General features: G+C 44.4%; 1 protein-coding gene across 1 annotated transcript in view; it reads right to left on the bottom strand.

Annotated features, from left to right (window-relative positions):
- Nucleotides 1–3515: 3515 nt before the first annotated feature.
- Nucleotides 3516–14074, bottom strand: part of LOC107092878 (histone acetyltransferase p300-like) — a 45678-nt gene continuing 35119 nt past the window's right edge. The window contains exons 27-31 of the mRNA XM_015387566.1: nt 12250–12415; nt 11999–12166; nt 11742–11903; nt 9392–9673; nt 3516–7811 (exon numbers count right to left, since the gene is read on the bottom strand). Coding sequence (XP_015243052.1) covers nt 5115–7811; nt 9392–9673; nt 11742–11903; nt 11999–12166; nt 12250–12415 — 3475 coding nt within the window. The 3' untranslated portion in view covers nt 3516–5114. The remainder of the gene's footprint in view (nt 7812–9391; nt 9674–11741; nt 11904–11998; nt 12167–12249; nt 12416–14074) is intronic.

The raw sequence follows: 14074 nt of genomic DNA, 5'->3' as shown, positions 1-14074 counted from the left end.
AATTCAAAATGTCTCCGGACCTTTACTGGTTGATGATTTTCTTTATTCGGAACTGAATGATCTACACGGCAGCATTCTATACCCAGCTATTGTAGCATCTAGGCTAGAGCTGTCAGTCTGGGAAAGAATCTGGTTGTTATTTGAAATTGCAAAGATTCATTTTTTTTTTTTTTTGCAACATAAAACTAGACTAAAACCTTTATAGGTTTAAGTCGACTAAAACCGTCTAAAACTATCACATATCGTAATGACTAAAATGGGACTAAGACTAATAATAGTTTTCATCCTGAAGACTAAAACTAAGACTAAATCTAAGACGACTGTTGAAACTACACTGCTTAGCAGCTGGTGGAGTTAATGCACTGAAAGCTGGTCACAGACTGCCATCAAACCTAAATCTGACATCACTTTCTGTTCTCCTAATATTCACCACTCTGTGTGAATCCCTTTATAACACATTGAAGTCTGTAGCTCGATAAAACAAAGGGGTGTGAATACTCTTTTGGGGGTTGCTGCTTAAGTATCTGTAAATAAAGCACACCTGAATGAACCTAAAGCTTCAGTCCGACTCTGGATGCAGGAACTGATGCATTATGACTCTAAAGGCTGATTTGGTTGCGTATGTAACCAATGATGATGATGATGATGATGGAGCAGCCTACCAAGCTGGACCTGAAGCCGCTGAGATTGGAAGTGCCTGATGTCTGTTTTTTTTTTTTTTGTGGGACTCTTAGGACTAATATATCTCCAGATTGTTCATGACTTCCCGTGTTTCTGTTTCCTCCCTGCTGATGTTTCCATTAAAGAACTAATCTGGAGGAAGCACGGGGCGACAGGAAGCAGAAACATGTTCTTTTTTTTCTACATCGACCTGAATGTATATCTATAGTTTATGGGTCACAAAGATGACTGAACATGATAGTTTTCTACAGTTTGTCGTAACTCCTGACCAGATAAAAAGGAGCGCCCCCTACAGGGCTTGATGTTGCCTCTTATTTGTCGCTTGCGTGGCATCTGTCCGTCTCTTCCGATGCGTAACTTTGCACTTTACTGCGATGTGAACCTGCACATTACCTGCTGCAGTCTATGAAGTGTTGTGGTGTATAGACTGTTTGCTGGTGACATGAAAATAAAAGTTGCACATGTTTACTGTGACTTTGGGGAAAGGTTCTTTTTTTTAATCCAGGTGCAGGAAATAGCGAGATTAATCCGCCACAGATCAGATCCACCGACTTCCCACAGCAGCTATTTTTCTTTCTAAAAGTCCACATTGTCATAAAAACAATACCTCATATTATGTTAGTATATTCCAATTTTTAAGACTTGTGCTTTGACTAAAGGAGGACCTTTCATTTCTCTCACGCAGTTCTTGACACAGACTCTAAAAGATGCCATTTGCTGAAAGAATAACTTGCAGCAATAATCAGGACAAATCTCCACTAATATAAACAATCTTTAAAATACACTATTTTTGGATCAAACATTTAGATATAATAAATTACATGTAATCATTTTGTTTTGCTACTTGAAATTCTTTTAAAATTTCCCATCAAGGTGTGTTTTTCTGTCAAATGTTTTTCATTTTGGAATATTCATTTTCTAAAAGTAGCTTTTTAGATCAATGAATATATCCATTACTTAATGGATCGTTAGTTGCGGATTATATGTCTTTCCAGCTAATATTCATAATTTTGCGTCTGTATTTCTAAAGTTTCCACATTAACAGCCGGTTTATGGAGATTTCTTTTAGCACCTTACAGTCAGCCTGCTGGATATAACGTCCTCCACCTAATGACTTATTTTTCTGTATGATAAGAAGCATACAGCATCACTTTGAGTCCCTTAACAGACTTACCAACATCCTTTAAAACACATGCTTAACAGAAAAGAAAACTTTAAAAAGCCAGTTTCATTGTTAAATCACATTAACGAAATTAATTATTAAAAATCAATTTGATCCAAAACACAGAATGTGATGAAAAGCTCTGACGTGTTGGTCGGGATCATCTTCTAATTTCCATAGAAATAAAACTAATAAACTTTTAGCTGTTCTTAGCTGATCAGACCTGAAAGAAGTACCAGGAATCCCAGGTCCAAACCGGCCCCTGAGCACTAAGAGGGTCCACCACATTAAGGGCCGTCCCAAACCACCTAGTGGGTAGGGTCAGTGGACCGTTCAGCACTTCAAGGTATTGTGGAGCATTTTTTTTAAAACACCCAACCTCTCCACTTTAAGAAAAAAAAAAATGCGTGTGCAAGAGCGTGCACGAGGAGAAAGGGGCTCGTGCACGCTCTTGCACACGCATTGTTTAAAATCAGTGTGTCCACTTACAGCGGGGACTATATAGTGAACTTTATAGTGAACTCAGTTAACTGAGTTTACTGCTTTATGCTCCATTGGTCTGGTAACTCCTCCTTGTCACTGCACGGTGCCTGCGCCATCTTTATTAGTCACCACTGTCAGGTAGCGACAGCAAATCCCATAATGCTTTTTTCTCTTCCGACCCTCAGCCATTTTCCAAAAACTGCGGTGAGAAAGGTGAGCTTCAATGACTCACCAGATATACACCTGAAATGAACAGAAAAAGATAGCTAACGGATAAAGAGCACGTAGGACGGTCTGACGTAAACATATCAGAATGATTGACTATTAGAAGGACCACTTATTTAGATGATCCACCCGGAAATTAAATATCGTCCTCCATCCCATTAAATAGGGAGTCTGCATGAGTGCAGGCTCACTGGACTTAGGCAGCAGGTGTAACAGCGGCTTGAGGGCGGAGAAAACGAGGGAATTTAAATGGAAGTTCCACCGATTTGCTGCATCTTAATCACACTGACGAAAAATCTAAAGTCAGGTATAAGAAAAAAAAAATCAATTGAAAGTGTTATTTGACTATATACATTGTTTTAAGAAAGGGGCAAATGTTATATTTTATGTCACCCTGCACCAGAGATATGCTGCAGATTACATGGGGGCATCACTGTGTTGCTATAGCAACTACACGCTTTTTTTCCATTGGAGGGAAGAAGCCGACCAACAGTGTTTTTAAAATGAAAAAGTAAAAACTTATTTTTTTTTTACTGATAAAGTTGAAACTGAGGTACTTTTTAGATTCTGTTTTTCACATTTTTCAGAAGTTTTATCTGGGAAAATTATGTTCAGCTGTTAATCTTTGTTCTACAGACCATGTCATCTAAATCCCATCCCACACCAAAGAGGCGGCAGTTGCAAATACATATAAAAAAACATATATATATATATAAAAATATAAAAAAGTTGTCTTAAACATCTCTTCTCAGCTTTAAATCTTTATATTTTTATATTTAAAGAAATATCTTTTTGAACAAGCTTCATGGTCCTAATTTAGCTCCACTCATGCTGGCTACTGGAAACCAGTTTCATTTCATTCAAACCAGCAGAACAGCCCCTTATTTGCATTACAATTTAATTTAATAAATGTAAATAAAGACGACCAGGGAACCTTTTTTCCAATAGTACAAACATACTTTATTTTACAATTAATTTATTGGCAAAAACAAAACAAAAACAATCAGACCACCAAAATAACTTAAAAAAAAAGAAGCAACAGGTATTTTTGCTTTCTCTCAGCAAGCACCAAAATTGTTAAGAGGAACAAAATAAAAAAGGAAAACAAAGTGGTCAACAATTCCATTTGAATACTAAAATTTAAATAGTCTTATTTCCAGTCTCTGTTTAGGAAAAAAATTTGTTCAGTTGCCATTTGTTTGTACAGTGATTCAATATGTATACAACATTATTCATGTACATAAAACATGTCATCAAAAGGATGGTAGAATGGACTCCATAGCCGAATAACTGTCTGCAGTATCTTTTTGCATCACCATAAAACACCTTTGATAGAAAACAAAACATTTATCTAATAATTCCTGTAGCTTCAAGTTTTATTTCCAAAAAAATAAAATTAAATAATATATCTATTTATATATATTTATATATATAAAAGACGGTTTATCCTTGTTTCTTTATTATTTATAAAATAAGTCTCAAGATGTATTGCAACCTGGTTTTTGATGTGTTCCTTCCCCGCCTCCAGCAAGCCTGACATTTAGAGAGAAAAAAAAAAAAGCAGGATTATCGTTTAAACCAAATTCGTTTTAGTTCGACCTCATCCGTCCGTCGTTTTGGCTCCGTTTTGTGCAGGTTTTTACGTGGACGTTTTTTTTTTTTAATAGTACAATAGGTGGGTGCTGTGTTGATAACCCCTGCCTCTCCAAAAAAAAAAATACACTTTAAAAAAAAAAAAAAAGGCGCATTGGTGCTTTTGTGACCTACAACCCAAACTGTACACTTAAAAAAAAAAAAGTTATACTGTACAGTAGCTTAGGAGCACTTCTGTCATCTGGAGACACAAAAGAGGGAGAAAAAACAAAAGATCTTTAAAATATTTACATTTTTTTAGACATTTCTTTACAAAAAAAACAGAATCCAAGACCACAATTTCCTATCATTTACAGTACTGACAGATTGAAGCTCGTCGCTGCAGACTGAGGGAACGAAGGAGGCGGGATTAATCCGTTAGCGGGAAAAGATGGTCGCATTAAAAAAAAAAAAAAAAAAACAGCGCTGGAAAATATTTACAACCTTTTCGTGGAGAAATCGACGACACGCCGTTTTATTCCTGCAGGATTAAAACCAAAAATCAACACGCCCCCCCCTCCTGCCTGCGCTAATAAAAAATAAATACCTGGAATTCGCTGCGTTCACCGAAGACGGAGGATACGTGATCACCACAGGAGGGAAAACAACCACTTCTTTTAACCACCTTTCAATTCTTAGAAATCTTACAAATAAAAAAAAAAATTCCCCAGAAAATATTTTCGTATTTGAGGAAGAAACGTTTCAACCAGAATCTGGATCCTTCGGCCTTTTTCTACACGACTGGCAAAAATAGAGAAGATATATTAACAGCAATAACTTACCATTGATTTAATTTATCCATTTATTGGTTTCTAGGATTAAAGTCACATCTCCCATAGGAAGGAAGCTTTACTTCGACTTTTTTACATCATAAAAGAGTTTAAATTAAAAATACAGCCTTCTGACCCCCCGGCCCCCCCCCCCGGCACGGCTACATCAGACTGTGGTTGACGTTTGTCCCCAGCTCCTGGTTGTTGTTGTTCCCCCCCAACATGTCCGCCTGGCTGCCCTGACCTCCGTGCATCCCCGCCATCCCGCTCAGCTGGGACAAGATGGCGTTCTGGTCGGCGCCGAACGGGCCGGGGTCCTGCTGCGGAGGCTGAGGCGGAGCCATGTTGCTGGGGTGGTGCTGAGCCACGTGACCCGGGTGGGGGGAGCCGGTTTGGGTCTGTGGGGAAATGCGATGAGGGGAGGGCTGAGGCTGGGAGGGGGGCTGCATGCGGGGGGAGGGGCTGGAGTGCGGCGGCTGGGACTGCGGCCTGGGCGAGGGCTGGGGGGAACGGACCTGACTGCCGAGCGAGCCCAGACCTCCCTGTCCCTGGATGTGGGGGGACTGGGCCATCTGGGGGCTCATGGGGCTACTGTGGTGGGCGGGGGAGCCCCCCCCCAGCTGCTGCTGCTGCAGGAGCCTCTGATGGAGGTTCTGATGGACCATCACGCCGCCGGCCTGCTGCTGCTGCGCTGTCCCCGGTCCGCCCGGTCCCGGCTGGGGTGGCGGTCCTCCAGCCTCTGGTCCTGGATGCCCCCCCATCTGGTTCTGCTGCATCTGCATCTGATGCTGGAACTTCTGGTGGAGCGCCGCAGCCACCTGAGACATGGGGTATCCCTGTTGCTGGCCCGGCCCCCCCGCAGCTCCTCCCTGCTGCTGCTGCTGCTGCTGAGGAACCCCCACGCCCCCCCCTGTGGGCTGCGGCTGGGAGGACGGCGCCATGCCTGCCTGCCCCGGCTGCATGAAGCTCTGCTGCTGCTGGAACTGCTGCTGCTGCTGCTGCAGGTGTCTCCTCATCAGCATCTCTCTGAACTGGGGGGGCATGTTCGCCATGTTGCCTTGCTGTCCCGCTTGCATCGCCCCCCCTTGCTGCTGCTGCTGCTGTAGAGCCGCCATCTGCTGCTGCTGCTGCAGGTTGCCAGGCAACATGGGACGCTGCTGCTGCTGCTGCTGCAGCTGCTGCAGCTGAGCCATGGTGGCCATGTTCCCGCCTCCACCCTGAGCCACGTTCATCCCCGTCTGGTTAACCACCTGCTGCTGCCCGTCCAAACCGCCCAGCTGGTTGGGCCCGGGTCCTCCAGGGTTCCCCGGGAACCGTACGCCTCCAGGCCCCCCTGCTGGCGGCCCCCCTGCGGCTCCCTGGGCCCCCTGGTACCGAGCCGTTCTCTGGCGGATGAAGGCGGCCATCAGAGTGGGGTTGGAGCGAAGGATGTTCAGGACCTGCTGCTGCTGCAGGTGTGAGGTTGGGGACCGCAGCGTACGCAGGAGCTCCTGAACTGCAGCCTGCGGCAGGTTCCCGGAGCCGCCTCCTCCTTGCATCGGCCCAGGGCCCCCCCCGGCCCCTTCTGGAAGCCCCAATCCCGGCATCCCGCCTCGGTTTCCTGCCTGCTGCTGATTCATCTGCTGTTGCTGCTGTGGGGCCATTGGGCCCATCATGCCTGTCCTTACTTGCGGGTTCATGGTCGGGCCCCTGGGGCCCCACTGCTGGTTGGTGGGCTGTAGCTGCTGTTGAATTTGGGGGGGTAGCTGCGGCTGCGCACCGGGCATGACGCTGTGCTGCTGCTGCTCCAGAATAGTCCTGCCGACCCCCCCCTGGTTCTGGGCCCCAATGTGGGGCATCATCGGGGCCGGGTTGTTCTGGTGGTGGGGGTGCTGAGGCATCAGACCTCGGATCCGTGCCTGGGCCTGAGCCATCCGGCTCTGGCTCTCTGCCAGTTGTTGGATTTTCAGTGCTGTCTCTACGGCGGCCGGCGGAGGCCCCTGCTGCTGGCCCTGAGGGGCCATGGCCCCCGGTCCCTGGTTGGGCTGTTGCTGTGTCGGGGTGGACGGACCCAAACCGGGTTTCCCCAGCGACGGGTGGTGAGGAGACGCCCCGGGGGGTCTGGGGTTGTATGGAGGCAGACCGCCGAGGTGCTGCTGCTGCTGAGGGGCCTGCTGGGGGGAAACCATCATCCCTTCTGCCTGGAACTGGTGGAGATGGTGCTGGGGGGGGATCGTACCGCCCTGCTGGTGACCCGGAGTCACCATCCCGCTCATGGGCTGAGGAAGTGCGGGCATGTTGCCCTGGGTGGGGGTCTGCGGGGTCGGAGGCTGCGTCCCGACAGACGTAGGGGTGGCGGGGCCGGTGGTTCCGCTGGGAGACGGCAGACCGCTCCCCCCGGGTGTGCCCCCGGAGGGGGTCTGGCCCACTCTCTGCATGCTGGCCATCCTCCTCCTCAGCATCTGGGCTTGCTGCAGGCGGTGCTGCAGCTGCTGCTGCCGCAGCTTGTGCTTGATGTTGAGGCAGAAGGGGACGGGGCACTTGTTCTCCTGGCAGTGCTTGGCGTGGTAGCAGCACAGGGCGATCAGCTGCTTGCAGATGGGGCAGCCGCCGTTGGTTTTCCTCTTGCAGCCTTTGGTGTGCTGGACCACGCGTTTCATCTTCTGACAGGAAGGCAGCGAGCAGTTGGCGTTGCGGCACTGGCACGCGTGGACCAGGGACTGGATGCAGCGCTGGATGCTGAGGCGGCGCGAGTCTCCCGGGCTCTGGGTGGCGGCGGCGGCCTGGTTGCTGCTCTCGTCGTCCAGGCCCAGGCCTAGCTTCTCCATCTTGTGCTCGTGGCCCTTAGTGTTGTAGCATGTGATGCACAGGTCGTAATCCTGCAAACCGACAAAATTAAGGGTTAGAATCCTATTTAACACTAGAACAGCAGTCAGAGAGAAGACCTCCACTAGCAGCACATCTGGCCCCAAAGTGTGACATAACCCCTTTAGCCCGGTACCAGGCCCGACCGACACCTGCTCACGTTTATCTATTTATAGAAATGGCCAAAACGCCGTCACATGGCGTTTCATCCACATGCTTTTCAAATGGGGCTTAAAAACTTCTAAAACATGTTTCAAAATGATTTTTTTCACAAATACTTTTTGTTTTATAGCTGCGTAAACAAATAAAATTAGATTTAAAATTCCACCTGACGTGTGACTCTGCAGGAGTAATGAAACAGCAGGTATTGATTTTTGGCCCCGCCCCCTAATAGCCGGTGTTCTGTCAGGTCAACATACCCCCCATCAGACCAGCGTACCCATAGTAACACGCATGCATTCTAAAAGGGACATTTAAACGACTTCCGTTACATTTGCAGATCAGCGTACATTTAACCGTTGTGTTACAATCTGACAGGTTAGCTGCTACGTGTGAAATAGTGAACAAAGAAAGAGAGGCTGTCTGTGTTTAAAGCAGTTTGGCTTTAAATTCTGTTTACCTCAGGCTTGATGTTTATTACATCACACAAAGTAGCCTAGTAGACTTCCTTCCACTTACAGTGTCAAACGTATGCAAATCTGATATCTTGCACATGCGTATTGACTATGAGTATGCTGATCTGACAGAACACCGGCATCACTGGAAACTAGAGGCTCAGACCTTTCCAAGGAGGGGTCAGAGGTCATTGTGTGACCGTTTCAGGTGATGTAACCGGCATGCAGTACATAAGCTTGCTCTGTTATTCTTTATTTTCTATTCAGTTTGGTGATATTCTTGGTAAATTTCCCATTAACAAACAGCTAAATCTTAGGAGCAAAAGCTCTGCCTTATGCAGAAGGTCTCCAATAATGGAAATCAGTATATTTGTCTGAGCAGATTCTCTTTTATGAGTTGAAGAAATGCATAATTTGGCCAATTCAGGCATTGGGCCAAAATCACATTTCCTCCTAGCACAATGCTCACTAAATATTTTTCATTTTTTCTGTGTTTAATCGCCTATTAATCCCACATTATGACATCTAAACTAGTGATTCCACCTGAAAAATATTCCTCAATGCCTTTCTGTCACAAAAATACAAACAATCGTATTTCTAATTTATAGCTGGGAGCTGAACTTTCTTTAATTCTCGTACGTAATTTGCTCTTTAGACCATTAAGGCTTTAGGGGTTAAACCTATGGCTCAGATCTGGACCATAACCAAAAAGTAAACGTATTGCTCCTTATCATGAGGTGCAACTCTGGGGAAAAAATGTAAATAAAACCCATTCATAAGTTTTTAAGTTATCCTTCACACAGACCGACAGAAAAACACAAATCTGAAAACATCACCTCCTTGGCAGAGGTGATACCTTTTGAGTTCTTAGTCAATTGGGTTTGTATTAAAAGAAAAATATAGTGAATTGTTCTTGCAAAATGAATTAAACTGGAAGAAGAGAAAGGAAATAAGGAGATAGGAGACAGGTCAGGACTCACCTCACAAACGGTGCAGTGGAAGCGCGTCTCCACGTGGAGCTTGCACTCGTTGCAGGTGTAAACAAAGCGGTCCTGGCTCTGGTTGTGCAGCTCCACTAGCATGCACATGGAGCTCCATTTGGCCCTCCTCAAAGAGCTGAATTCCAGATGTTTGTCCCGCGCCAGAGTCAGAAAGGCATCGCGACCGTCCATGAGGTCGCACGCCATCAGGGGGTCTGGGTCTGCGATGGGGGGCAAAGCGTTGGCCATGGGGCCTGCGATCAGCCGGATCACGAAGAACACCTAGAGGCAGAGGAGGAACATTCAAACACTAAATTCTGTTTCTAAAAGCAGCTGCTGTTGGTTCAGGCAGTGAGAGCAAGACTTTTGAGCAGACAACAGGAAGGCTGAAAGCAGTTGATCTGATTTGTTTCTATGATCTTTTGCGATGGCAGAAGTTCTTGTTAGAATCCACGTCCTCTATGGAATCCAGATGGAGCGTTTCCTGTCATGCTAGCCCAGGCTAATAGCCAATGAAGCCATCTGTAATCCTCTATGGATATCTCACATTTATAAACGTTACTATAAATCATCTCAGGGTTATTTTCAGTTCATAACAAACCTCAAAACTCCAATTTAAATTGAATTAATTTTATTTCACTCAGTTCCACTTTTATGTGGAGTTTTATATTTAGTACCTTTTTTTAAACCAACATGTTAGACTTTGGTTACTTATATCCCATTAGACCTTTTTTGTTACTTAACTGACCTGATTCTGAATGCAATGCTGAGTTTAAGATCGGAGGAAAGAGGAGCGCAGCAGGAACAATGTGTTTGTTCTCATTCGTTGATTTAGTGGGTTTTATCATGAGAAACAGATTGAAGATGAAATAAAATAAAAGACAAATTTAAGTCCCACTTGAAACTATTCATAAGTTCAACAGCTCTAGAGTCAACCGATGCAGGTCTCTGATAAAACATGATGCTAAAAAACAAAGGATCCAATGTTCCTGCAGTGAGTTTGCTTAGAATGAAGGGAACCAAACTTCCTTCGTAGAAAACCAGTAAAGCAGGTCAAATCCAAGGATTTCATCCTGGCTGTTAAAGGAAAAGCCCGCTCATATTCAGAATTCAAACTTCTGAAAGTACATTAAATATTAAATTATAATATATTCAATAAATGATAATTGGTTTTTATTCAGAGTAATTTCCATGTGAATGTGAATGATTTAGCTTGTAAAGCGGGGAGAATGGCGCTAGGCTTACCGCACCGTGACGTCACTGCTGGAAGATGACAGGAGGGAGGGGTTACTATATTTGGGCAAAAATGGCCGCTCCCAGACTCAGTGATAGCAACGAAAATTATTGTTTTTATTTTTTTACTGATTAACGCCAAATTCATTAAACCACTGCAAGCATATTAGTTTTAGATATAAATAATGATCCATTGATTTTTCTTTGCTGACTGGACTTTTCTTTTAAATCATGTTGATTCTTCTTTGTTGGCAATCGGATGGCAGACCGGCCATCGCTACTTGTAGTTAAAAACTAGAAATCTTGGAGAACTGAAAGTTTGGAACCAGTTCTGACTGGTAAAATGTAAACTTCATAACCACCTTATTGATTATAGAAACAGCTGCTTCCAACTGACGTTCGCAGCAAAAAGCTAAAAGATTTATTTTTTTATTTGCAAGTTTTTTCCAAATTTTAGCCGTCAGCTAGCAGGTTAGCTCAACGTGCAGCTTCATACCTCCTTGTGTTTCTCCATCGTCGCGTANAGGCTTACCGCACCGTGACGTCACTGCTGGAAGATGGCAGGAGGGAGGGGTTACTATATTTGGGCAAAAATGGCTGCTCCTGACTCAGTGATCGAGTCAAAAAAAATTGTTTTTATTTTTTTACTGATTAATGCTAAATTCAGTAAATCACCACTAAGCTTTAAGTATAAATAATGGGCCATCTGGGGGCTCATAAAAAATTATTCATTGATTTTTCCTTGCTGACTGGACTTTTCTTTTAAATCTTGTTAGCTGTGCGCCGCCTCCTCGTTGTGCCTTTAATATTGGAATACCGACGTGCAAACAGACCGTTAAACACACGCACCGCTACAGATTCTTCTTTGTTGGCAATCGGATGGCAGACCGGCCATCGCTACTTGTAGTTAAAAACTAGAAATCTAGGAGAACTGAAAGCCTGGAACCGGTTCTGACTGGTAAAATGTAAACTTCATAACCACCTTATTGATTGTAGAAAAAGCTGCTTCCAACTGACGTTCGCAGCAAAAAGCTAAAAGATTATTTTTTTTTTTTTGCAAGTTTTTTCCAAATTTTAGCCGTCAGCTAGCAGGTTAGCTCAACGTGCAGCTTCATACCTCCTTGTGTTTCTCCATCGTCGCGTAAAGCTTCTGGGACAGATCGTTGGAAACGTTTGGCATCCCCGGTTTCTTCTTATTCGATCGACTCAGGCTGCTTTTGTTCTTGCTCGTCTTCTTGTTGTTCTTCTTTTTTGCGTTTTTGCTGTCGCTTTTAGCGTCCTGCACAAAGAAAACGTCAAATGAGTCTTTCATTCGCTTTCCCCAGAAATAAAATCATCAACCCACAGATTCAAAAGGCAAAGACTTGATCTTACGTCGACGCTCTCATTAGAGGTGCTGTTCTCCTCCCGTTTCCTCTCTTCCTCCTCCTGCTCCAGCTCCTTGATGCTCTCCTCCAACACGTTGGGCCAAAAGTCGCCCTCAAAATAAGGCAGCTCCTTGGCACTTGTTAAACGATCCTCCGTCGCCTGCTTGAAAATATCCTTCAAAAGCAAAACAAACATTCGTAAAAATGAAGAGGCAAAGGAAGCGTGATAAAAATGAAACCAGCTCATTAAGCTCCCACCTTGTAGTCGTGTACGATCCGCTCTGCTACGGCTTTGTCCAGCATCTTCTTATACCACTCCTGCAGTCGTTTGGGCTTTGGGATCTTCTGATCTAAGGGATGGCAGTGGAAGATGTAGTCGTCTCCCTCACTAGGCGGGCAGGCCCAGATGTGACCGATGGTGTAACTGGAGACACAAATCAGAAAAACCACAACACAGACAAATCAGTGACTTAAAGCTTTGGATTTTACTTTTTAAGAACATTTTGAACATTTCATAAAAAATAAGATAAAGTTCACCGAATGTGAAGCAAGAAAAAGCCAAATCAGGTTTAAAGGGCGACTCACCCCTTTATTATGCTAATAAACAATAAATCAATGTCTTATCTTTCCATAAGTCTTTACTCCACGTTTGTTGAAATCCTGCTTTTCTGTCTAAATGGCTGGTTATCCTCCAGCAGTGTGTCGCAGTGAGCTTGTTGCAGATATTTTTGATTTATGCCCAATATTGAAGCGTGGTTTGTGCTATGTTCTTCCACGCCACTACGCAAGAGGGACAATTACGTACTAGCTGTGGGTCTAGATACGGCCGAGGCGGTGAGGAAGTGGGGGCAAGTTTGTGCGAAAACAGAGGGACATGAGGGCCAAAAAGAGCGGGGATCCATGTGGAAAAAGGGTCCACCTGGAGCACACCTCGCTCTTCTAGCTGCTCCATCTTGAGTCGTTTTAAAAAACTTTTTTAAATGAGTAAAAAAAAAGTTTAGAACTGTAAATTTACAGTCATTTTTACAATTTTTCAAGGCAGCTCTTTTAAAAAGATGAAATTTTCCAGTGAGCTGTTTCCAAACTAAATTTCTTTTTGTTTTACGCTTGTGTAAACAAAATGACAAATCAAATCTGTCTAAAGTCTAACAGTTTTCCACAAGGGGGGTCAAATAAACAAAACAAGCCTCTAAGGTACCAAACAGGAAATAGGCATACGTGGATGTAGATTTGACCAATAAGAGGCCTCCTGTCTGCAGCACCGTCTGCCATCACCTATAATTTGGGAGAGGTGCAGCTGTGAGAGTGTCTGCGGAAGGGGCGGGGCATATCTGCGTTCACCGCGACACAGCAGACGACCTGGTTTCTGAGTATATATCAGCTTTAAGCCCACCTGTCTGACGCCCTCCTCAGGTTAGAAAGGGTTAATGCATCTCATTTTTTACCATTTCTTATAAGGTTGATGTCATTTAGAAAAAGTGAAGTCAGCAGCTCCACCCTGGGCAGCAGTGGTTCGCTTAGGGACTAACAGTAAATGAAAATAAATGATGGTTTCCATTTTAAACTTTTGTAACAAATAGTCTTGCCAGAGTAAAGAAAGAGAAATGGGGCGAGGTGGGTGTCAGATGGCAACAACATGACAAGAGCTCAAAGTCTTATTTGCCTTTGTTTTTCTTGCATCCAACTGCAACACACCTTAGTTTGTAAGAGGTTTTTGGTTTAAAGCGCACACTCAGTCTCCTTATTGTTATTTACTCCATTCTCATCTTTTATCATTATTAAAGGAGCAATAATAAGAAGTTTGCTGGAAAATAAATCATTCTATGGATGTAATAATACACGATCCATGCTCTCTGCCAACATCGTATTTGGGTTTTCCTCCTTTTCCAACGTAGAGTTATGGTGTGAAACGGCTTTGGTTCAGTGTGTAACCCTGTGTTTACTTCCAGGTTCCTCAGCCAATCATAATAGAGTTCCCAGGGTTACTAAAACATGTTGGCAAAGAGACCAGCAGGCTGCAAACATGGTGGACAGAAACCTCCTTGTTGTTGTAAATACAGACTAAGGGCTTCAGTTACTAACA

This window comes from Cyprinodon variegatus, unplaced genomic scaffold (genome assembly GCF_000732505.1).
Source record: "Cyprinodon variegatus isolate N-32 unplaced genomic scaffold, C_variegatus-1.0 Scaffold398, whole genome shotgun sequence".
NCBI lineage: Eukaryota > Metazoa > Chordata > Actinopteri > Cyprinodontiformes > Cyprinodontidae > Cyprinodon > Cyprinodon variegatus.
This window is presented reverse-complemented; position numbering and strand designations above follow the sequence as displayed.